Source organism: Panthera tigris, chromosome A1 (genome assembly GCF_018350195.1).
Source record: "Panthera tigris isolate Pti1 chromosome A1, P.tigris_Pti1_mat1.1, whole genome shotgun sequence".
In the NCBI taxonomy this organism is placed as follows: Eukaryota; Metazoa; Chordata; class Mammalia; order Carnivora; family Felidae; genus Panthera; species Panthera tigris.
In genome coordinates this window covers 1,480,895-1,504,610 of record NC_056660.1, presented here as the reverse complement: position 1 = coordinate 1,504,610, position 23,716 = coordinate 1,480,895, and the positions used below count along the sequence as shown (strand labels likewise).

The 23,716-nt window shown below is 45.5% G+C and overlaps 1 protein-coding gene across 6 annotated transcripts in view; it reads left to right on the top strand.

Annotated features, from left to right (window-relative positions):
• The first annotated feature begins 1,763 nt into the window (after positions 1–1,763).
• The window catches only part of CRYL1 (crystallin lambda 1), a 132,474-nt gene continuing 110,521 nt past the window's right edge, over positions 1,764–23,716 (top strand). For 2 of the 6 annotated variants that reach the window (XM_042977519.1, XM_042977381.1), the window contains exons 1-2: positions 2,242–2,371; positions 20,817–20,924. In XM_042977519.1, coding sequence (XP_042833453.1) covers positions 2,331–2,371; positions 20,817–20,924 — 149 coding nt within the window. In that variant the 5' untranslated portion in view covers positions 2,242–2,330. Of the gene's footprint in view, positions 1,812–2,241; positions 2,372–15,622; positions 15,843–15,863; positions 15,914–20,816; positions 20,925–23,716 lie in introns of those variants that run through there. The other 4 variants (XM_042977609.1, XM_042977424.1, XM_042977453.1 and 1 more) reach the window with 4 other exon arrangements.

The window sequence follows — 23,716 nt, the reverse complement described above, 5'->3', positions numbered from 1 at the left end:
TCACAAACCAAGACTCCCTCTTGTCTAATGTCTTAGAACATTCTCCCTGGATTTTGGCAGCAGTGGTGTGTGTGGGGGTTTCCTTCTGTTTATTGAAGGCAGGAGATTAAGTCTGGTTTCTGTTCCTCCGTCTCAGCCAGAAGTAGAAGCCCTCTGTACCATAATCTTTAAAACTGTCTCTTTGATAGTCATCATGTTTTTAATATCTATTTTAACATTAAGAATATAATATTTCCATATTTTTAAATTCTATTTCTATGCTGAAATAAATAATTTTGTCTTTGTGTCTACTGGTATTTTTTTTTATTAAAAATATATTTTTTTCACATTTATTTATTTTTGAGAGAGAGAGGCAGAGAGAGAGACACAGAATGCAAAGCAGGCTCCAGGTTCCACGCCGTCAGCACAGAGGCTGACTCGGGGCTCAACACCACGAACCGTGAGACTATGACCTGAGCCGAAACCAAGAGTCGTACTCTTAATCAACCGAGCCACCCAGGCACCCCTTCACTTGTATTTCTGTGTAACAGACATCTAGACTGGAATTTGCTAAGCCAAAGTACATACCTTTTAAATTCTGGCGCGTCTAGAACCGGGAGGGGTCTGAGATTGTCACCGTATTGCAAACTAACAGGTCAGCTTGCCGCACTTTTGTGGAAGCTGCCCAAGACACAAGACTCACGGATGAGACATACAAGACCTTACTACCCACCGCAAAAGCAGTAGCCAGAGCGTCAGCATGGTAGCACCAGTGCTTGGAGCCCCATTTCCAACAGGGTCACGGGGAGGGCCAGATGACCCCAGCATCTGCAAAGGGCCGAGGGACCAGCACTTTTTCAGCACAGGGCACAGCACACAAGCCAGTCCCCTTCCAGCCCAGAGATGAGCAGTTACGGGGTACTCACTCGGCGGGAGCCTTGGCCTACTAGCTGCCTGTGTGCGCAGCTGCAGAAAGCACTTAGCATCAGGAGATGGAGACGTCTTACAGTCTATTCTGGTCAGTAAGGAAGTGCAGCAATGCTCAGGGCTCATGGCTGGCTGCTCTCCCGGCAGCATTTCTATCCAGAAAGGCTGTGTCCGTATAAGCCCGCCCTCGGTTGTGTATTAAAGAGTTGTATGTCGGAAACACGTCACTGCCAACATGGGTATCTTATCAATCTTTGTAATTTTAGACAATGGATCCGTAAAAGGTGAGTTATCTTTCTTGTGTTAACTTTTCATTTACCGTCCCTTGAGTTGCGCACCTGTTTCAAATGTCCATTGACGGTTTGTGAAATTATTCTTTAAAGCCTACTTCTCCCTGTGACATTCCTCCTTCCGCGCTCTGAGTGGGGAAAACAAAGGAGGAGCTCCGTTGCTCGTCCGCGTTGCACACGTTTTCCGCTTTCTAATCATCTTGAACTGGATGGCTGGTATTCCCCTTCAGCTTGCGCTGTGTGGACACGAACTGTCTGGCCACGTATGATGATCCACCCTCTTGGTCTGCTCGTCCCTGGGATCCGAAAAGAGCCGGGTGTCAGGCACTGGGACATCTCCTTCCTGTCACACACAAACAGACTCTGCCTCTTGAAGGAGGAAATACAGTTCAACCCGGCCCCACTCCTGACAGTCCCCTTAGCACAGTGCAGTGGAATTAAACACGGCTTCCAGGTTCACAGATTATTAATACATTTGGAGCTTTCCTTTTCCGCTTTCCCGAGACTCCCGGGTCTCAATTCTCATCTGTGGAGAAAGGCAGCGAGGATCTTTCTAGAAACGAATCATGAGCGTGAACTCAGCAATAACCACTCTCATCATAAACGCCTGAGCTGGTATGTATTGAAGAGGTGCTGATATTTTCAGACAAGAAATTCTAGCAGTTTCTTTGGGGTCCTTTAGCGGTCAAGCCTTGCGCCAGCACGGAAGTGTCCCCTTCTACGTACACTGATTTTGGGGTGCGCATTTGGAAACTAAAGTATGGGAAAATGAATTACTGCAGTCCGCAGGGTCGGGTCTTCGCGCTTTCCCTCCGGCGTTGCCCTCCGGCCGGTCCTCCTGCGGACCTGCCCCGCCCGCGCCCCTTAGCACGGGGTCGGCGCCTGGGTGTCCGGGTGGAGGTTCCGCCTGCCACGCGCACCCAATGGGGGCCGAGGCGGCGGGCCCGCCTCCCGGCCCTCCCGCAGCCTATCGGGACCCGCGTGCCCGCCCCCGACTCGAGCGCCCAGCCAATGGGCGCGGGTCACGCCCCGCCCGGCGCGGGGATCTGGCGCCGCGCGCGGCGTCCGGGAGCCCCGTAGCCCACTGCTCTTCGCACTTGCGGTGCGGCTCCCGGGCCACCCGGGCGTCGGGCCATGGCGTCCCCAGCGGCAGGCGTGGTGGTGATCGTTGGCAGGTAAACGGCCCCGACCCGCCGCCCACTTGCCACGGCGCTGGGGGAGACCCGGACCCCGCGGTGCGCCCGAGCATGGGGCCCGCCCGTCGTCGCCGCGGCTTGGGCGCCCAGGTCGCCGTCACCTTCCAGAGCTGGAAGCGGCGTGGTGGAACGCCGGCCTCCAGCCCTCGAGGGCGCAGTGCGTCCTTGCAGCCCTCCACGCAAGCGGCCGGGCGGGGAGAGTCGCCCGGTAGCGGCGTGGCTTTGCAGGTTGAAGCGCCCTGTAGAGTGCTATTTTGTTTCACTTCGGGCTGATGTGCAAGGTTCGGGAAGCTGACGGCGCAGGCTGCGGTGGAAATGCGGTTTGTGGGATTAGTTGGATGATGCCAGGCCTCCCGGCTAATACAAATAGACGTGCTGGGCGTTAGATATGGACGAAATGGAAGTCTGGGAAAGATTCTGCAGGACTGTATTCTTAACTTCCCATTTTACGGATGAGAAAATGGACATTAAGCAGTTTGCCCCTGGTCGCAGTTAAGTGACAGACATGGGACTGCCCCAGCAAAGAGGTCCATTAGCACACCTGTGGACAGGGCTGCCTGCAGGGCGTAGGAATGTGCATGTTTTTGTCCCCAGGGGTGTCTCTGGGCGGCAGCAGGTGTTTGGCGAATACACGGGGCAATTCATTCCTGATGGCTGATTCGTGGGGAAAGCGCCGAGGAACCCTGGAGGCCAAAGACTTTTCTAGGGTGTGTCAGTTTAACAGCCTAAATTCTATGCAAATTTTTGTTTGTGCCCCAGCCGCTCTTTTAAACTCCTGCTATTTTCATTAAAAAAAAAAAAAAAAAAAAGCATTTTTGTGTACCTTTGCTTTGATAGGGTATCATAGCAATCTGTAGGCCTGGTAATACTTGCTGTTTATAACTAGAAGCACCTTTTTAGGGGTGACTTTGTGTCTGTTTTTGCCGCCGAGGTGTTGGCATACCTGACCCTCCCCTCAGCGACAATTGCAGTGTCAGGGTTTTTCCCTTTAGAACCAATTGGAAGAAGGAATCAGGATGCTTTTTGCCAGCTTCCTTTTGCTCACAGCTGTGGAATTCACTGAGCCTTTGGCCTTTACAGGCACGCGAATGTGTGGCTGCCCTGTGAGGGAATATAAAAATATATTTTCAAAGTGTCCTCTGTACTGGATACAGTGACCATGCTTGCTTTGCGTTTCAGTTGTCCAGGGTCAAGGGCTAGAGTTTTGTGTCTCTCACAGCATGCTTTGGAGTGGGGTTCTGCTGGCGCCTAATAAATGCTAAGTGAAGCTTGGAATTGATGGTGCTCCGACCTGGCTCTGGTTCTTGGGTGAGGGAGCACAGTCTCTCAAGAAGGAGCAGGGATTGGCGAGTCCGTTTATTTCTGCTTTCCTTGAGGGAGTTTGACAAGGAATTAAATAGAGTTGGCAAACTTTAATGACCACAGGAATTAGCACAGGGTAGGAAGCCCTTCCTGTCTGTCCCTACACCATCAGCACCTCAAAACACACCCATCTCTGCTTCTAGAGTAGTGCTGTTCCCCTCCCCTGCATTCCTCTCTGTTCCCTCCCTCTCTCCCCTCCTCACCGCTCCTCTCCCTTCCTCCCCCTTCCTCGCCCCCTCCTCTTTTCCTCTCTTTCCCAGCCCCCTGGGTGATTCCGAGGAACATCCGTTTATTTACCAAATGGGGCTGGGAATGTAAGTGAATTCGCTAAAACCTGGTTGAGTTTCATTCTTGGATTTCGACAGACAAAAGTGTCCGTATTTCAATTTCAGGGACATGTTGGACCATTGTTTTTCCATCTTTTCCTAGTAAGTACCAGACTCGTTGAAAGTCGCTGCTAGAAATATAGTCCCTATTTAATTCTTTTCCATTCATTTTTTTTTTTTTTTCCTGAAGGCCACTCATCCTCATGGCTTTTTCCTGCAAGCATCCGGGGCGGGTCCCTTCAGAATGGTGGGCTTGACCCAACAGGAGTGTGCTTTTGAAGAATTAAGAAAGAGAAAAAAAAAAAAAAAAGCCTCTTGTATCTAGGGCTGTGGGAACATACAGAAGGGAAATATGGTAATGGCAGCTTTAAAAAATGGGGTAAAAGTGGGAGTCCTGAACACATTTGACTGGTGTTCTCCACCAGTATGTTAGCCCTAGAAGCCTGCAGAGGAACTTACCTCTACGTAATACGGTGTTTCTAAATAACTGAAATGTGAATTCTGTATCCGTATACATACTGCATTGTGTTTACCCACATGTTAGGCCCTGAGCTTGTTCAAATAGGAACCAATCTGGGGGAGAAATGTCCCTGGTGCCTCCTGTGCCTCTTTACTGAGCACAGTGCTTCAGGACTGAGTGCAGGGGCCCATCTGCTTCAGGAAAAGTTCTGCTTCCCCTTTGGGTGGAAACTGTATCATCGCCAGCTGTATATCCATCATGCCTGGTCCTAGTAGACAGATGTTTGAGCTTTTATAACAGAGATTGCATTTTTTTTTTTTTTTTTTTTTTTTTTTACTGAAAAAAAAGCCTGAAGGGCTTGCTAGGATGCTAAGATGTTGGTTTTTTTTTTTTCCTGTTTTTTTTTTTTAATTGAAGTAAAATTGGTATATAACCTTATATGGAATTCAGGTGTACAACATTATAATTTGATATTTGTATACACTACAGAGTGATCACCACCACGAATCTAGTTATCATTCATCAGCCATACAATTGAACCCCTTCCCCAATTTTTCCCGTTGGAACCCCTTCCCCTCTGGTAACCACCAGTCTGTTTTCTGTATCTATGAGTTTGGATCAGTTGAGTTTAGTTTGTTTTTCAGATTCTACATAACAGTGCAATCATACGGTATTTGTCTTTGTCTGACTTCTTTCACTTACTATAATACCTTCAAGATCCATCCATGTTGTCACAAATGACAAGATATTCCTTTTTTTTTTTTAAATGTTTATTTATTTTTGAGAGGGAGACAGAGTGCGAGCGGGGGAGAGGGAGAGGGAGACACAGAATCCGAGGCAGGCTCCAGGCTCCGAGCTGTCAGCACAGAGCCTGATGTGGGGCTCGAACCCACAAACCACGAGATCATGACCTGAGCCAAAGTTGGATGCTTAACTGACTGAGCCACCCAGACACCCCATAAGATATTCCTTTTTAAAGCTGAGTAGTATTCCATCGTCTGTGTGTGTGTGTGTGTGTGTGTGTGTGTGTGTGTGTGTTTATACACCATGTCTATCCATTCATTCATAGGTGAACACTTAGGTTGTTTTCATATCTTGGCTGTTGTAAGTAGTGCTTCAATGAACGTAGGGGTGCATATATCCTTTCAAATTAGTGTTTTTGTATTCTCTGGTAAATAACCAAAAATGAAACTGCTGGATTGTATGGTATTTCTATTTTTAATTTTTTGAGTAGTCTCGATACAGTTTTCCATAATGGCTGTACCAGTTTACAGTCTCATTAGCAGTGCACACAGGTTCCCTTCACACCCTCGCCAACACTTGATGTTTCCTGAGTTTTTGAGTTTAGCCATTCTGACAGGTTTGAGGTGTTACCTCACCGTGGTTTTAATTTGCATTTCCCTGATTGTGATATTGAACTTCTTCTCACATGTCTGTTGGCCATTTGTATGTTTTCTTTGGGAAAAAATATATTTAGATCCTCTGGGTTGTTTTTTGTTATTGAGTTGTAGTTCCTTATATGTTTTGGATATTAACCCCTTATTGGATATGTCATTTGCAAAGGTCTTCTCGCATTCACCTTTTCATTTTCTTGATGGTTTCCTTTGCTATGCAGATGCTTTTTAGTTTTCTGTGGTCCTATTTGTTTATTTAAAAAAATTTTTTTTAATGTTTTTATTTATTTTTGAAGGAGAGAGAGAGACAGAGCATGAGCAGGGGAGGAGCAGAGAGAGGGAGACACAGAATCCGAAACAGGCTCCAGGCTCTAAGCTGTCAGCACAGAGCTGGATGTGGGGCTCGAACCCACGAACTGTGAGATCATGACCTGAGCTGAAGTCAGACATTTAACTGACTGAGCCACCCAGGCGCCCCCCTCCTTACTCTTTTCAATCTCTTCTTTTTTTTTTTTTTTAATGTTTATTTTTGAGAGAGCAGGACAGAGCGCCAGCAGGGGAGGGGCAGAGAGAGAGGGAGACACAGAATCCGAAGCAGGCTCCAGCAGCCCAGAGCCAGACTCAGAGCTCAGTGTGGGGCTCCCTAAGGGGCTCAACTCACCAAGGGTGGGATTATGACCTGAGCTGAAGTCAGACACTTAACTGACTGAGCCACGCAGGCGCCCCTCCATTTGTTTATTTTTGCTTTTGTTTCCCTTGCCTTTGGTGCCAGATCAAAAAAATATTGCTAAGACATGTGTCAGGGAGCTTACCACCTATGTTTTCTTCTAGGAGTTTTATAGTTTCAGGTCTTAAGTTCAAGTCTTTAATTCATTTTGACTTTTGAGATATTTTTTGTGCATGTATAAGATAGTGGTCCATTTTCATTCTTTTGCATGACTGTCCATTTTTCCCAGTACTATCTGTTGAAGAGGCTATCCTTTCCCAATTGTATATTCTTGTTTCCTTTGTCAAAATTAACTGACCAGATATGTGTAGGTTTATTTATGGACTCTATTCTGTTCTGCTGATCTGTTTGTCCGTTTTTACACTAATACCGTAGCGTTTCAATTACTATACTTTTGTAGTATAGGTTGAAACCAGGGCATGATACCTTCAGCTTTGTTCTTCTTTCTCAAGATCCTTTGAGCTTTTTTTGACTTATTTTGAATTATTTGTTATAGTTCTGTGATAAATGCCATTAGGATTTCGATAGGATTGCATTTGGGTAGTATGGACATTTATTTATTTATTTATTTATTTACGTATTTATTTATTTGTGTTTATTTTTGAGAGAGACAGAGCATGAGTGGGGTAGGGGCAGAGAGAGAGAGGGAGACATAGAATCTGAAGCAGGCTCTAGGCTTTGAGCTGTCAGCACAGAGCCTGACGTGGGGCTCGAACCAATAAGCTGTGATATCATGACCTGAGTGAAGTCAGATGCTTAACTGACTGAGCCGCCCAGGTGCCCCAGTATGGATATTTTAACAATGTTAATTCTTTCAATCCATGAGCATGGAATATGTTTACATTCATTTATACCTTTAATTTCTTTCATCAGTGTGTTAAAGTTTTATGTCTTAAAGTGTACAGGTCTTTTACCCCCCTTGGTTAAATTTATTCTTGTACACTTTGAAGTCTCTTTTGTCTGATACAAGTATAGCTATGCAGCTTTGGTTTCCATTTGCATAGAATATCTTTTCTTTTTCATCCCTTCATTTTCAGTCTGTGTGTGTCCTCATATCTGAAGTGAGTCTGTTGTAGACAACATATAGACCTTATTTTTTATCTGTTCAGCCACTCTTTTGATTGGAGAATTTAGTCCATTTACATTTAAAGTAATTATTGATAGGTATGAGCTTATGGCCATTTGTCAGTTGTTTTATGGCTGTTTTTGTACTTCCTTTCTGTTCTTTTCTTCTTCTCTTACTCTCTTCCCTTGTAGTTGAGTGATTTTCCTTAGTGTTTTGTTTAGATTCCTTTCTCATTGTCTTTGTGTGTCTGGTGTAGATTTTTGCCTGTGGTTACTTTGAGGTTCATGTAACAACTCTCTATATAACAGTATACTTTAAGTTTATAGAGTCTTATATTTGAATTCATTCTAGAAACTGTACGTTTTTACCCCCTCACACGTTCTGTTTTTGATGTCATATTTTACATCTTCTTATTTTATTTATTTCTTAATAATTATTAAAAGTTAATTGTACCACTTTTGTGTTTTACTCTTCATATTAGTTTTATAAGCAGTTAATCTACTGTGTTTACAATATACTTGCATTTACCAGTGAGATCTTTACTTTCCTATGTTTTCTTGTTACTTGGTAGACCCTTTTCTATTCAGCTTTAAGAAGTCCCTTGAACATTTCTTGTAAGGCTGGTTTAGTGGTGATGAACTTGGTTAGTTTTTGTTTATCTGGAAAATTCTTTTCTTTCTTTCTTTCTTTCTTTCTTTCTTTCTTTCTTTCTTTCTTTCTTCCAAGTTTATTTGAGGGGGAAGGGGCAGAGAGAGGGGGAGAGAGAGAATCAACTCAGGGCTTGATCTCACAAACTGTGAAATCATAACTTGAGCTGAAATCAAGAGTTGGATGCTTGACCAACTGAGCCATCCAGGCACCCCTCTCCTTCAATTCTGAATCATAACCTTGCCAGGTAGAGTATTCTTGGTTGGAATTTTGTTTTTTTCCTTTCAGTATTTTGAATATACCTTGCCACTCCCTTCTGGCCTGCAAACGTTGTGCTGAAAAATAAGGTCATAATCTTATGGGGTTTCCTGTGTATCTACCAAGTTGTTTTCTTCTTGTGCTTTTAATAGTCTCTGTCTTTAATTTTTGACATCTTAATTATAATGTATCTTGGTGTGGTGTCTTTGGGTTCATCTTTTTTATAAATTTTTTTTAATGTGTATTTATTTTTGAGAGAGAGAGAGACAGACAGAGTGTGACCAAGGGAGGGGCAGAGAGAGAGGGAAGCACAGAATCTGAAGTAGGCTCCAGCTCTGAGCTGTCAGCACAGAGCCCAGTGTGGGGCTCTGAACTCACGAGTGGTGAGATTGTAACCTGAGCCAACTGAGCCCTGGGTGCCCCTGTCTTTGGGTTTATGTTATTTGGAATATGTTTTGCTTCTTGGAGCTGGCTGTCTGTTTCCTTCCCCAGTCTAGGAAGTTTTCAGCCATTATTTCTTCAGATAAGTTTTCTACCCATTGATCTCTCTTTTCTCCTTTTGGGACTGTTATAATGTGGATATTATTCCACTTGATATTGTCCCATAGATCAACAGCTATCTTTGCTTTTTGAAATTTTTTCTTTTTGTTGCGCTGAACGGGAGAGTTCCACTGCCTTGTCTTCCAGGTTGCTGATCATTTCTTCTGCTTCATCTAGTCTGCTGTTGAACCCCTCTAGGGTATTTTTCAGTTTATCTATTATGTTCTTCAATTCTGTGACTTCTCTTTGGAACTTTTTTATGTTTTCTGCCTCTTTGTTGAAGTTTTCACTATGTTCATCCATTCTCCTGAGTTCAGTGTACATCTTTATGACCACTACTTTGAACTCATTATCAGGTAGATTAGTTATCTTTATTTCATTAAGGTCTTTTCTGAGGTGGTGTCACATGCTTTCATTTGGAACGTATTTCTCTGTCTTCTTATATTGCTTGATTTTGTGTATTTGTTTCTTTGTATTCTGTGAAACAGCTACTTCTCCCAGTCTTGAAAAGTTGGCCTTGTGTTGGAGATGAACCTTATAGTTCAGCCTTGCTCTAGCTTGTTGTTTATCGGAACTTTGTGAAAGCACCCTGCTTTGTTCTCCATAGGTTGCAGTTGTTGAGAGTATGCCAAGACCTGTCAGTGTTTCAAAAGGAGGGATCTCCGACAGTGCCTCGTTTTAGGCTGATTGTAAGCCAGATCCTCAAGCAACAGCTTCTAAGGTGCATAAAAATATATAGTCTTATATATATAATTGTAAACCCTGATGACTTCCAGACCAGGTGATCTGGAGGTGACCCCTGGGCAATAGTTGCAAAAATCGTGGCTTTAGACAGGTGTGTAAACTCCTTTCTGGGCAGTATCAGCAAACAGTGGCTGGGTCAAGGTAGAGCACTAATATGGTGTCTCCCTGCCCATGTTCCCAGGGGGCACTGCTTTGGCCTCTGATTATGTGGCAAGCCTAAAGCCTGCCTTTTAGACTGAAGCTTCAGAACACGAAAACAGGCCTTGTCACATGAAGACTGGGAGTGTGTTTCTGCCTTCTGTTGTGCAGTGCCCGGGGTTGATGGCCTGCCAGGGAGTGTTTGATTGTTTCCGACCTGTGGGGCCCAGAAACACAATCCCCTCTGGCCACCAGAGCCAGGCAGGCCTCCTGTGTGGGCTGTGGGTGCCTGTTGGCCGTGGCAGGGCAGGCCAAGCCAGTATTTTGTAGAGGTGGGGATGGGGCACTCCCACCTAAGATAGTAGGCTGGGGGGTGTATAAAACTGGTGCTTGCTAAAGCTGGCACCAACAAGGCAGAAGGAGAACACAAAAATGGCACCCACAAGCGCTTCCATCTCCCGAGAGAGTCCCAACAAGTTCCTGCCTCTCCTCAGATGCTTTAAGATTAACAAGTGAGGGGCACCTCGGGGCTCAGTTGGTTGAGTGTCCAACTCTTGATTTTGGCTCAGGTCATGATCTTGTGGTTCATGGGATTGAGCCCTGCCTAGGGCTCTGTGCTGGTAGTGTGGAGCCTGCTTGGTATTCTGTCTCTCTTCTCTCTCTCTGCCCTTCTCCCCTGCTCACACTCCCCATCTCTCCCAAAATGAATAAAGAAGCTCAAAAAAGAAAAGATTAACAAGTGAGTCTCCTTTGCATATGCTAGGTGCCTTTCAAATTGTTGCTTTTGCGCTAGGCCCCAGGGTCTGTGGGCCCTTTAAGAGTGGATTATTTAAAAAAAATTTTTTTTAATGTTTATTTATTTTTGAGAGACAGAGAGAGACACAGCATAAGTGGGGTAGGGGCAGAGAGAGAGAAGGAGACACAGAATCCGAAGCAGGCTCCAGGCTCTGAGCTGTCAGCACAGAGCCCAACACAGGGCTCAAACTCACAAGCCGTGAGATCATGACCTGAGCCGAAGTCAGATGCTTAACCGACTGAGCCACCCAGGCACTCCAAGAGTGGATTTTAAAAAAATTATTTATTTTTTAAATTTACATCCAAGTTAGTTAGCATATAGTGCAACAATGATTTCAGGAGCAAATTCCTTAATGCCCCTTACCCATTTAGCCCATCTCCCCTCCCACAAGCCCTCCAGCAATCCTCTGTTTGTTCTCTATATTTAAGAGTCTCTTATGTTTTGTCCCCCGTCCTGTTTTTATAATATTTTGCTTCCCTTCCCTTACGTTCATCTGTTTTGTAGCTTAAATTCCTCACATGAGTGAAGTCATATGATACTTGTCTTTCTCTGACTGATTTCGCTTAGCATAATATTCTCTGGTTCCATCCACATAGTTGCAAATGGCAAGATTTCATTCTTTTTGATTGTTCTGTTTGTTATGGAACCAGGCTGGAATGCCAGTGGAAAAACCAAGCGTCACTCGGAGATCTTGGTGGATTGGAGTTTTATTTAACACCGAATGCAAGTGGGGAGGGTAATCTATAGTCATCAGCTTCCATATCTGTGGGGGTTTTCACGCAGGCAGCAAACAAAGGAAGAAGAACCCGGAGGAGGGGTCTCTAAGCTAGAGACCAGAGTCTGTTTTTGCCCCATAGGCCATCTTTGGCGTACTGTGTTCACTTCTCCAACATGTTGATTGCTTCATTCTTTTAATACTCCATTGTCTACATACCACATCTTCTTTTTTTTTTAATATTAAATTTATTGTCAAATTGGTTTCCATACAACACCCAGTGCTCATCCCAGCAGGTGCCCTCCTCAATACCCATCACCCCCCCCCCCCCCCTCCCCCCCCCCCCCCCATCAACCCTCAGTTTGTTCTCAGTTTCTAAGAGTCTCTTATGTTTTGGCTCCCTCCCTCTCTAACCTCTTTTTTTTTTTCCTTCCCCTCCTCCATGGTCTTCTGTTAAGTTTCTCAGGATCCACATAAGAGTGAAAACATATGGTATCTGCCTTTCTCTGTATGACTACTTTCACTTAGGATAACACTCTCCAGTTCCATCCACGTTGCTACAAAAGGCCATATTTCATTCTTTCTCATTGCCACGTAGTATTCCATTGTGTATATAAACCACAATTTCTTTATCCATTCATCAGTTGATGGACATTTAGGTTCTTTCCATAATTTGGCTATTGTTGAGAGTGCTGCTATAAACATTGGGGTACAAGTGCCCCTATGCATCAGCACTCCCGTATCCCTTGGGTAAATTCCTAGCAGTGCTATTGCTAGGTCATAAGGTAGATCTATTTTTAATTTTTTGAGGAACCTCCACACTGTTTTCCAGAGCGGCTGCACCACTTTGCATTCCCACTAGCAGTGCAAGAGGGTTCCCGTTTCTCTACATCCTCGCCAGCATCTGTAGTCTCCTGATTTGTTCATTTTAGCCACTCTGACTGGCGGGAGGTGGTATCTCAGTGTGGTTTTGATTTCACATCTTCTTTATCCATTCATCCATCGATGGACATTTGGGCTCTTTCCATACTTTGGCTATTGTTGGTAGTGCGGTTATAAACATGGGGGTGCCTGTGTCCCTTCGAAACAGCACACCTGTATCCCGTGGGTAAATGCCTAGTAGTGCAATTGCTGGGTTGTAGGGTAGTTCTATTTTTAGTTTTTTGAGGAATGTCCATACTGTTTTCCAGAGTGGCTGCACCAGCTTCCATTCCCAAGTTTGATAAGTTCTTTATAGATTTTGGATACTAACCCTTTATCTGATATGTTGTTTGCAAATATCTTCTCCCATTCCATCGGTTGCCTTTTAGTTTTGCTGATTGTTTCCTTCACTGTGCAGAAGCTTTTTATCTTGATGATGTCCCAATAGTTCATTTTTGGTTTTGTTTCCCTTGCCTCTGGAGATGTGTCAAGTAAGAAGTTGCTGTGGCCAATGTCAAAGAGGTTTTTGCCTGCTTTCTCCTCGAGGATTCTGATGGCTTCCTGTCTTACATTTAGGTCTTTATCCATTTTGAGTTTATTTTTATGTATGGTGTAAGAAAGTGGTCCAAGTTCATTCTTCTGCATGTTGCTGTCCAGTTTTCACCATTTGCTGAGGAGACTGTCTTCATTCCATTGACTATTCTTTGCTGCTTTGTCAAAGTTTAGTTGGCCATATGCTTGTGGGTCCATTTCTGGGTTCTCTATTCTGTTCCATTGATCTGTGTGTCTGTTTTTGTGCCAGTACCATACTGTCTTGATGATTACAGCTTTGTAATACAGTTTGAAGTCTGGGATTGTGATGCTTCCAGCTTTGGTTTTCTTTTTCAGGATTGCTTTGGCTATTCGGGGTCTTTTCTGGTTCCATACAAATTTTAGGACTGTTTGTTTAGTTCTATGAAGACTACTGGTGTTATTTTGGTAGGGATTGCAAGAGTGGATTTCTTGTTACCTATAGCCCTATGGTTCTCCTGGAATTAAGCCCTTTGATTGTCAAGATCAAACACTTTGGGGGGCTTGTTTCTCTGGTGTAGTTCTTTAGGGTTGGGGTGCCTAATGTGGGACACAAATCCCTTGGTCATTGGGAACAAAATCTGTATTATGATGAGACTATGGGTGTAACAGAATAAATGTCTACCTGCGGTAGTTTTTTTGAAGGACTAATTCGGAATTATGAGTTGAGAAGCTTTTAAGCATATCAGAATAGACAGAATGGTAGGGACCCATTGCATGGTCCTCAGGTGTCTAGGAGTTCAGAAAAAGTTAATAGGATGTTACAGGCTGTAAGGGCAGGAAGCTAATTGTATTTGGGTCCAAGGTAAAGTCGTACTGGGAACTAGAGAGCTGGCAGAACTCTCATTCTGGGCTGTGCAGTCTGATCCCCACCGTCCATGATCTCTGATCAGCCACGTTAGCCTGCTGTGTAGATTCCCTCCACCTGCACCTGCTCGCGTCCCCCGTCTCCTCTGCTTCTTTTTCTTGCACACTGCTGCCAACCCCAGTGTTACAATCTTTCAGCTCCAGGACCTGTTACTTATAGTTTCTATATTTTAGGTCCAATTTTCAGGAGAGGAAATCTGATCGGATTAAGTCCTCTGTGCAGGTGATACTACTGACAGCATAGGGTGCTGGTAGGCTAGTTGATTGGCTGCTTCGGGTCAGATGTCCATGTCACGTCCAATCATGAACGAGTGTGCGTGAAGGAGCAGGGGTGCCAGCAGGCTCCCGGGAGTTGACTTCCTGCTCTTGGTGCTTCCTCTGGAGGACTATGGACAATACAGGCCAGGAAACTATTATAATAAGGAGAAATTGGCGTGGGCTTACTATCTACTGTATGGAATATAATTTTTCCCCCAATTTTATGAAAATTCTCAAATACACAGAAAAGTAGAAATTATGGAAAAAAGGATACACTGATAACCACTTTTCTATTCAACAAATGTTTAAAAGTTTCCTGTAGTTGCTTCATCTGTATATTTTATTTAGCCAATGCTGAATATTAGAGAGTTAACGTTTACTTTTTTGCTAATATAAAATTTTTTTAATGTTTATACATTTCTGAGAGAGAGAGAGAGAGAGAGACAGAGTGTGAGTGGGGGAGGGGCAGAGAGAGAGAGGGAGACACAGAATCTGAAGCAGGCTCCGGGCTCCGAGCTGTCGGCACAGAGCCTGACAGGGGGCTGGAACCCATGAACCGTGAGATCATGACCTGAGTCAAAGTCAGATGCTCAACTGACTGAGCCACCCAGGCGCCGTACTTTTTTGCTGATATAAATTCTACTTTAAATGAGTGTGTGTGTGTTGACCACATTAACATAACCTAAGATAAATTCTGGAAGTAAAATTCCCAGCTCAAATACTAGAAACACCCAATTTTGATACAGGCTGTGAGAGTGCCTCCAGATGCTTTGCACCAGTTTTTTTTCCCCCTCAGTGGTTTGTGATTGTCCATTTCCCCATAACTTCACCAGCACTAAGCACGGTCGGTTTTTTAAATTTCTGCCATTCTGGTATATATTTTATTTGCTATTGTGGGAGTAAAGTACTAGAAAATGTTTTCAAGTTAGCTTGTACACATACTTTATATAGCTTTCCCTTCCTCTTGTGTTTGGTGTGTTTATCTCTTACTGCTGGGCTTATAGGAACTTTTGTATATTTATTTGTTATAAATATTGCTTCTTTTTGGACATTTGTATTATGTTGAGGGCTTTTTTTGGGGGGGTCATAAACAGAGTTATTAAGATCAGTTAATATTTATTTGGCAACCAAATCCTCCATGAGGACCATGGTGGCTTAGATTATTGTAAAAATGTCTTTTTTTTCCCTTTATTTTGAGGGAAAGCGTGCACAAGCAGGGTAGGGACAGAGAGAGGAGAGAGAGAGAGAGAGAGAGAGGAGAGAGAGAGAGAGGAGAGAGAGGAGAGAGAGGAGAGAGAGAGAAAATCCCAAGCAGGCTCCGTAGTGTCAGAGCAAGCCCTACGTGGGGCTCGAACTCTGAACTGTGAGATCATGACTTGAGCCGAAGTCAAGCGTTGGGCACCACCCAGGTGCCCCATAGAGACGGTTTTGATAGAAAGGTTGAAAGCTGCTTACTGCTCCGGAGCGAATGCTGCCCCAGCCCCGAGTGCATTTGGAGAGGAAGCAGCCCTCTGGGGCACGTGACCTCTCGAGGACTGTGGTGGTTTCGTAGTTGGGGGTGGAACTGGGTGTCCAGACACCAAGCAGCTGCCGAGATAAATGACTGAATTGTGATACCAGGCAATCGTTGAAGCCACTGTGAGCCACAAGTGCAAGCCACGTATGTAATGCCATTTTCCAGGAGCTACATTGAGAAAAAGGTGAAATGAATTTCAGTCTGTCTTATTTAAGGTATTTTTCTCAGCGCTGATGTTTCAACAAGTAATTGGTACAGAGTATTACTGGTGAGAGCGTTTACGTTCTTTCCTGGGAGGCACAGACTTCAAAACCCAGCGCGTCTTCTCTGCCGGCAGCGCGGCCCCCGTGGCCCCGGCCGCTTTCCCGGCCCGCGTGGCCGGGGCGGGTTGCGGCCGCGGTGGGACCTGGGGGAGTGGAGACAGCCCGGCTCCAGAAGGCTCCAGAAGGTTCCTTCCGCCCCTTTCTTGCGCCTCACCTGCCGCGCCGGCTCGTCCAGGAGGCGCTTCCAACTCCGTCTGGAAAAGGCGAGTCGGGTTGTGCGGGCGGGTTCGCTTCGTGAGATGCGTCTTGTGTGCTCGTCCGCGGAAGGTCTTTTCCGTAAGGGCAGCCGGAGCGCTTCGGCCTTGGGTTGGAAGCCGGCCGGCAGCCCTCGTCCTCGCGCCTGCGCGCTGCACGGCCTTCGAGCCTCGCCGAGGCCTGAGCTCCTTGGCGTCCGCGCCCGTCCTCTCCTCGCGGCCGAATTCGCCGCGTGCGGGCGCAGGACGCGGGGGCCTTAGCCGAGGGAGGGGTCTGCGGCCCACGCGGCCTGGAGGCCCCGTGGAGCTCCCACCCCCGCGGGCGGCAGCCCGGCCGGCGGGGGGCGAAGGTTTCAGGCGGGCGAGTCGCTCCGGAGGGTTGTGTAGTTTCTCAAACCGCAGAGGGCACAGAAAGAGCGCTCTCGGCCTGAAAAATACGTTTCTGAAGCGTGGCGTCCGTGCAGCGAGTGCAGCAGTCATTCGGGCACGGAGTGGACGCGCGCTGTGAACGCTGCCGCGGGAGTATCCCTGCTAGACCTGGGCTGCAAGCAGGCCTTCCTTTCTGGCTGAATAAATCACCGCATACCGCAAACATTGTGATACTGGCAGTGGGACGAGGAGTTTAAGGCCAGTGGCTGGTCCCGTGGGATCATGTGCACGAACGTTACTTGGCCTTTTAACTTCCTGCCTTGCAGCTCTGGAGAGAGCGAGAGAGCGAGAACACGTCTGTAAGGAAGAGAAGGAAGTCTTTTCTGGAGAGCGCGAGCGCGAGCGTGTGTCTGTAAAGAAGAGAAGTCTTTATGCAGGGACGGTCTCCTTCAGACTCTGGCTTGTGGCGGATAATCTCGGGCGACAGCTCTGTTAATAGAACTTCCTGCAAAGAGGGAAATGTTCTACTTACGCCCTTGCTGTCCAGGCCGGTGGCCACTGTCACAGGTGGCTGTTGAATACTTGAGATGTGACCTGATTTTTAAAATTTATTTCAGTTCAATTAATTTAAATAGCAGCATGTGGCTAGAGTCGACCGTATTCGTGCAGGTCTAGAGCATTGAGGGCTTAATAAAACTTTATATATACATAATATGTAAATTTTACATTAGTTATAAAAGATTTTAATATTGCAGAAGAATACGGAGTAAAATCCGTATAATCCTGCGCCCTTTCCAGAAGTTGAGCACAGGTCGTTTTAGTTGTTTCCGCTGCGTTTTTCAACCAATGCCTTTGCATAATATACCTTGTAACAAGATAGGAGCCCCTCTCAGTCGCCCTTTGTGTGTGTTAAGGGCTCAGCTCAAGTGAGCGTTGCGCGAGGGCTTTGAAGCCTGGATAGCACTTGTGTGGCATTAACAGGATTTTCAGGTCAATTGGAGGCAAGCCGCGCTCTTCCCTTCCATCGCTTGGGCCCAAGCCCCACAGAAGGGGGGCTTTGTGGCTGTGTGGGGCACTCCCTGGACTCAGAGTCGGAACTGTAGATGAGCTGAATTAGGAGGCGGAGCGGGGGGAGACCCAGTAGGGACGATAACGTCTCGGAGCCCATCCTTGGCCTCGACTGTTCTTCTAGCCCCGCTCCCGCCAAGCAGCTCACGTGGGCGCCGCGGTGAAACAACACCACGTCTGAGACCAGCGCGTCCCACTGCGTGTTCTGCCCACTTGCAAGCTAGTAATTCAGCGTGTTGCTCTTTCCTGAACGCTGGCAGAGGACACGAGACTCACGGGTCAGAGACAGAGAGCTTTCTTAATCGTAGCAGGGCAGGCGGTGTGAGCTTCCTGCTTACCATTTGTCCCCTTGCCGTGGGGGTGGATGTGCACCTCCCAGGTGCGTGCCTGCACATTCAGTGAGCGTGTTCCAGTGTGGGAACGTGGAGCTTGGGGAAGCCACTGTTTATAGGAAGGGGTAAGCGAGCCTGCTGTTGTCTTCAAGGGACGCATTTTCCTCCCCTTGAGGTGGTGGCTCACCGCGTAGGAACTCCGGAAATGGTCGGGCGAGGAACAGCCAGGCCGTACGTTCTTGGCACGCCTGGCGAGGCTGCAAGTGCTCGCAGAGAAGTGCCCCCACCGCTTCATGCTCTGCTTTGTCCACACGCCCCTTCGGGACCCTCTAAAATGGGAAATACGTTGCTGCTGACATTTGCACCGCATTTTAAAAAGCTTCTCGTTTAGAGGAAACCCAGAGAGGGTTGTTGATTTGTTTTTAAATTGTATAGAGTAGAAATTGTAAGGACAGTTTGTGGACGGGATGCAACTTGCGTTTGACATTCTAAGTGGCATTGGAAGATCTCAAGGCTGGAAGAAAAATGGAGCGTAGTCCAGCTGCCTATCCGATATTTGGTGCTAAGTGGTTACCTGCCTCTGTTCAGACACCCTCAGTTCCAAGGCTTTTCCACTTGCTTGATCACTGGGGCTGCCTTTTCCTGAGTAACATTAAGCAAGTGTCAGGATGACCGAAGCGGTGGCAATAGGTACGGTGGCCTCAGAGCTCAGTGCTGGGTTGTCTGCGGGAAATCCCACTCTACAGCATGTAAACATGGTATTTCTTCCAGCCTAATAGTATCCCCAACTTGACCGCATTTCTCCTTTCAGTAACTGCCACATTTTCCCTTAAATCTCAATGAAATCGTCTATTGTGTCTCTAATTCCTTTGTCCCCATCCATATTCTTTATATTATGGAAAAGTTTCAAATCATATTAAAGTTGGGAGAATAGTACAGTGAAAACTTGTGTACCCCTTCTACCCCAGTTTCAACAATTATTAACACAGGGCTAATCTAGTTTCATTTATATTCCCTTCTGTAGATTAATTTGAAACAAATCCCAGACATTGTGTCCTTTCACCTACAGATATGGCAGCGTATATACCTAAAGGATCAGGGCTACAGTTGACCCTTGAACAATGCAGGGATCAAGGGTGCCAGACTTCCCCACACAGTTGGAAATCCGTGTATAACTTTGATTCCCCCCAAAGCAAAAGCCTTATTGATAATATGAACAGTCAACTGACACATATTTTTTATGTGATACATATTAAATACTGTGTTCTTGCAATAAAGTAAGCTAGAGAAGAGATGCTAAGAAAATCATAAGGAAGAGAAATATATTTACAGTACTGTACTGTAAAAAATCTGCATATGAGTGGACACGCATAGATCAAACCCTTGTTCAGGGGTCAACTGTATTTATTTTTTTAATTATTATTTTTTAATGTTTATTTTTGACAGAGAGAGATAGAGCGTGAGCAGGGGACAGAGAGAGAGGGAGACACAGAATCTGAAGCAGGCTCCAGGCTCTGAGCTGTCAGCACAGAGCCCGACACGGGGCTCAAACTCCTGAGCTGAAGTCGGATGCTTAACTGACTGAGCCACCCAGGCACCCCCAAGGATCAACTGTATTTTAAAAATATAGAACTGTGATACCACCATCATGTATAAAACATTAACAGAATTCCTTGCTATCATCACATAATGTCTTTAGATATCCAGTCAGCATTCAAAATTTACCTGATTACCTAAAAACTTTTTGATACTTGGTTTGAGGGTCCAAGTAAGGCCCACACGTTATATTTATAGTTGATATACCCTTCTTTCAATCTATAGGTTTCTCCATCCCTCTTTTTTTTTTTTTTTTTTTTTAATTTTCTTGCAGTTTCCTTGTTGAAGAACACAGTCATTTGTCCTGTGAAATTTCCTACATTCTGGATTTTGCTGCATGTATCCATGTGGCATCCTTTAATGTACTTGTTCCCCTGTCCCTCCATTTCTAGAACTGGTAGTTAGATCTAGAGGCTCATTTCTCTTAAACGCAGGCAGGCTTTCTTCCGTACCGGTATGTCAGAACTGCTCTTATCACTGTCCCCACCCCCATTCATCTTGCTAACCCCAGTGGCCAGCCCTCAGTTTCGATGTCACCTGGCACCTAATATATGCTCAAATGCTGGTGGTGGTAGCAGTTAGTATTTTCCCCCATCTTCCTCAAATAAGTAACATCTCTGTTCTTCACATTAAGTGACTTGCCTAAAACAGTGGTCAAATGGGGGTTCACATAGGAGCCTTTTGCCTCACGACACCCTACCACCACTTTACTACTGTAATTTCTTTTTAATGTTTATCTTTGCGAGAGAGAGAGAGAGAGAGAGAGAGAGAGAGAGAGAGAGACCGAGCATGAGCAGGGGAAGGGCAGAGAGAGAGGGAGACAGAATCCGAAGCAGGCTCCGGGCTCCGAGCTGTCAGCACAGAACCAGACGCGGGGCCAGAACTCACGGACAGCAAGATCACCACCTGAGCCGCGGTCGGATGCTTGACCGACTGAGCCACCCCAGGTGCCCTGCACTACTGTAATGTTCGTTTCAGCGTGTGAACTAATGGTGACTGCCTGACATCTGGCAGTGCGCCAGGCATAATATTAATGCCGACACTGGAGTTGAGAATTCAGGGGCTCCTATACAGAGATACAACATTTTCAATGAATACAGCTATCAAAATGTGTAACTATTCTTAAGTATTTTAGAACAGGGTGCTGTATAATTTTAAAAATTTCATTCTGGGTTGGGGATGAAAAACTGTTCCATTAAGTTAACTGGAAGCCTTTCTTACTTTCTTTCTCTTTAGTGGACTCATCGGGCGAAGCTGGGCTATGTTGTTTGCCAGTGGAGGCTTCAGGGTGAAACTCTATGATATTGAACAACAGCAGGTAACAAATGCCTTGGAAAACATCAGGTACGTTAGCTGGCACCTTCTGGGAGGACTTGGCACGGCTCTTTTGCTCTCAGGAGGTCTTGGTTATCATACACTTGTGATTTTATTCTCCCCTTTGGTGGCGGTTCCAGTGCCTTGGAGCTGGTAAAGAGACCCGCAGTGGCTGAGATGTAAATTAAGACCGAAGAAGGAGCTCAGATGATGAGCAAAGGACCCTTAGGGTTGTAAAGATGTGTGATGGGAGTGGAGTCGGTGAACAGGCATCTGAGGCTTCCAGCCGGAGTGAGTGAGTGAGCTTACCTCGCTGTGTCCCACGGGGCTGGACGTCTGGGTCTCCCTGTGGTCCCCGGGCAGACAGTGGTGGCTCGCAGCACGCGGTAGCCAGAGCTGCGTGGGCATTGCGTTTTAGGAACAGGAGGTCCCGAGGTGTGTTTCGACCTATTGATCTAATGATGCCAGGACTCAAATGAACCGTGATAACTGATAGTTAAAGGCCTCAGAGTAGGTGAACTTACATAGGCTGAGTGCTAAGCTCGGGGGAGGGCTAAGTTTTGGGAATAATCACAGGGGGCAGGATAAAAACAGGAACCAAAGGAAAAAGGCCAAGAATGAGGGAGGTCAAAGATAGAGGCTCCAAACGAATGCAATGTTCCGGAAGATGAAAGGGCCCTAATTCGTGACCTCTTCACCCAACATGACCATCACCGAACACAGTTTTGACCGTCTCACACATGGTGTCGTTCAGGCAGGTATTCTCCTTCTTGGGGGATATCCGCGAACGTGCAACCTGAAGTTGTAGTCGTGTAACAAGACTGTGCTTACTTTATAGTTTATTTTTTGAAAAGACTAATATACATGGCTGCTATTTAATATTATTGGTGCCTGATTAGATTGAACTTTTAAAAGCCAGTTTGTAAGAGTTTCGCATCAAAAAAACCAAAATAATTTATTGCTGTTAGTAGTCTTATGAAAGAAAAGCACATCTGAATTCTTGCATATGTAAAACTTAAAAAGTGTACACACGGTCCTTTTCTCAATAGCAGTAGCTTTGTTTTTGTAACCCATCTACACATGACTCTGAGTTCACTTAAACATGCGGAACTGGTTGTACTTCTTTGGCAGGAAGTAGAGATCTCAGGGTGTCTTGTGACTGACTACCTTTCTCTTCTGGAATTATTACTAGCAAATAGCAGCAGGAAAATCAGGTTGAATGGTGTCATGCTGCCCTCCGAGGGAAGACTACATTTCTCGTCTTATCACCTAAGTAAAGCCAGCTGCTTCCCTTACTTACGCAAGATTTTCAGATGCTCCTTTCCTGGACACAGGGACCAGGTTAAGAGCATTGAGTCCAAACCTTATGTTTGCATATACCTTGGTCAGTAGAAGAGTTGTGAGTTTCAGTGCTTTTTCAGTCAAAAAAGGATTACTGCTGCTGCTTTCGGTAAGTCAACTGTGTCACTCGCACGCAGAGGCTGTTAGCTCACGTCAACAGCACTGGGTGTCTGGCTGTGGTCCTAGTACGTTCAGGAACCGAGACTAGAACGTCCCTGGCCACGTCTGAGGCACAAGTGTAAGGAGAGCCAACTTGACGCTTTTCGTCAAGAAGTATAAACAATGCGTCTTCCCGATTGGGTTGCGTTGACTGATGGGTCAAAATAGTTTGTGCCCACCATGCCCCCTTTTATGCCACTGGTTTATGTTCTTCATTCATCACACTAGGTTGTGAGCTCCACGGGGACTGAGAGTACGCAGTACACTCACAGTGCCTTCATTATTGAAGTGGTCTGTGATCTCTGCTAGCCGTGACGGCCGCAGAAGGAAGCCGCACGCACACCTCTTGACCCCAGAGACGGGCACCAGCTCAGTAATCGTTTTAAGTGAGTCACGGGAGCCTTTTCTAGAGTCTCAGAAAGTACTTCTTGCCGTGTCTTTTGTACACTCTCTCCCTACCATCTGTCCAACCCTTGCTGTTTGCCTCACTTCCCATGGTCCCATCCTTCCAAACATCGTATAGTGGGAAATACATGGTTGAAATCTTACCACTTCTGCATGAAAATTCTATGTTAGACTTATTAGACACTAATCTTAAACGAGTATAAATTGTACATCTTGATTCTGAAATTGTAAAAATTAACTTAAACTGGTGCAGTTGATTTTTTTTTTTTTAATTACAACATTAGAAGATGAAAGGAATTATCACGACTCATGCCATACCAAGAGATCATGGAGAATTAAAAAAAAAATTAAAAAGATGTCACGCAAGACTAATTGTTTTCTAAGAGTGGTAAAATGAGAAACTTAAAACTTATTTAAATCTCAAAATAGAAAGGTAGCTTGACCTTAGAAAAACCTCGTTAGCTGCTGCTTTACCACTGCTGCTGCTTTACCAAAAGCTTTTTGGTTTCCATTGTATGCCTGATGTTCGGCATGTGTTAGGTCTCAAGAATCTGAGACTGAATGTATTTTAAGAGAAAAACAATAATCAGGTAAAAGTTATAATATGGACTCCTAGATCAGGACATGACTTTCTGAAATTTGGATCCAGCATCATTTCCATGTAGTGACAGGCCATTCTCACCATCACCAGACCAGGGCTACCTGGCATGAGCCATATTGATATCTCAGGGACCACCTCCACTCTGAGGCAGAGGACAAACTGCCTTGTTTTACATGAGTCCCAATCTGAAATCACTATCGTATTTTGATAAACCCTCTCTTTACAATTTCTGTATTGCCGTCTCTTTACTACCTGTAGATGGTCATTCTCGTATGCAAATCCCCCCAAAATGAATCTGCTTTCTACACAGATTAGG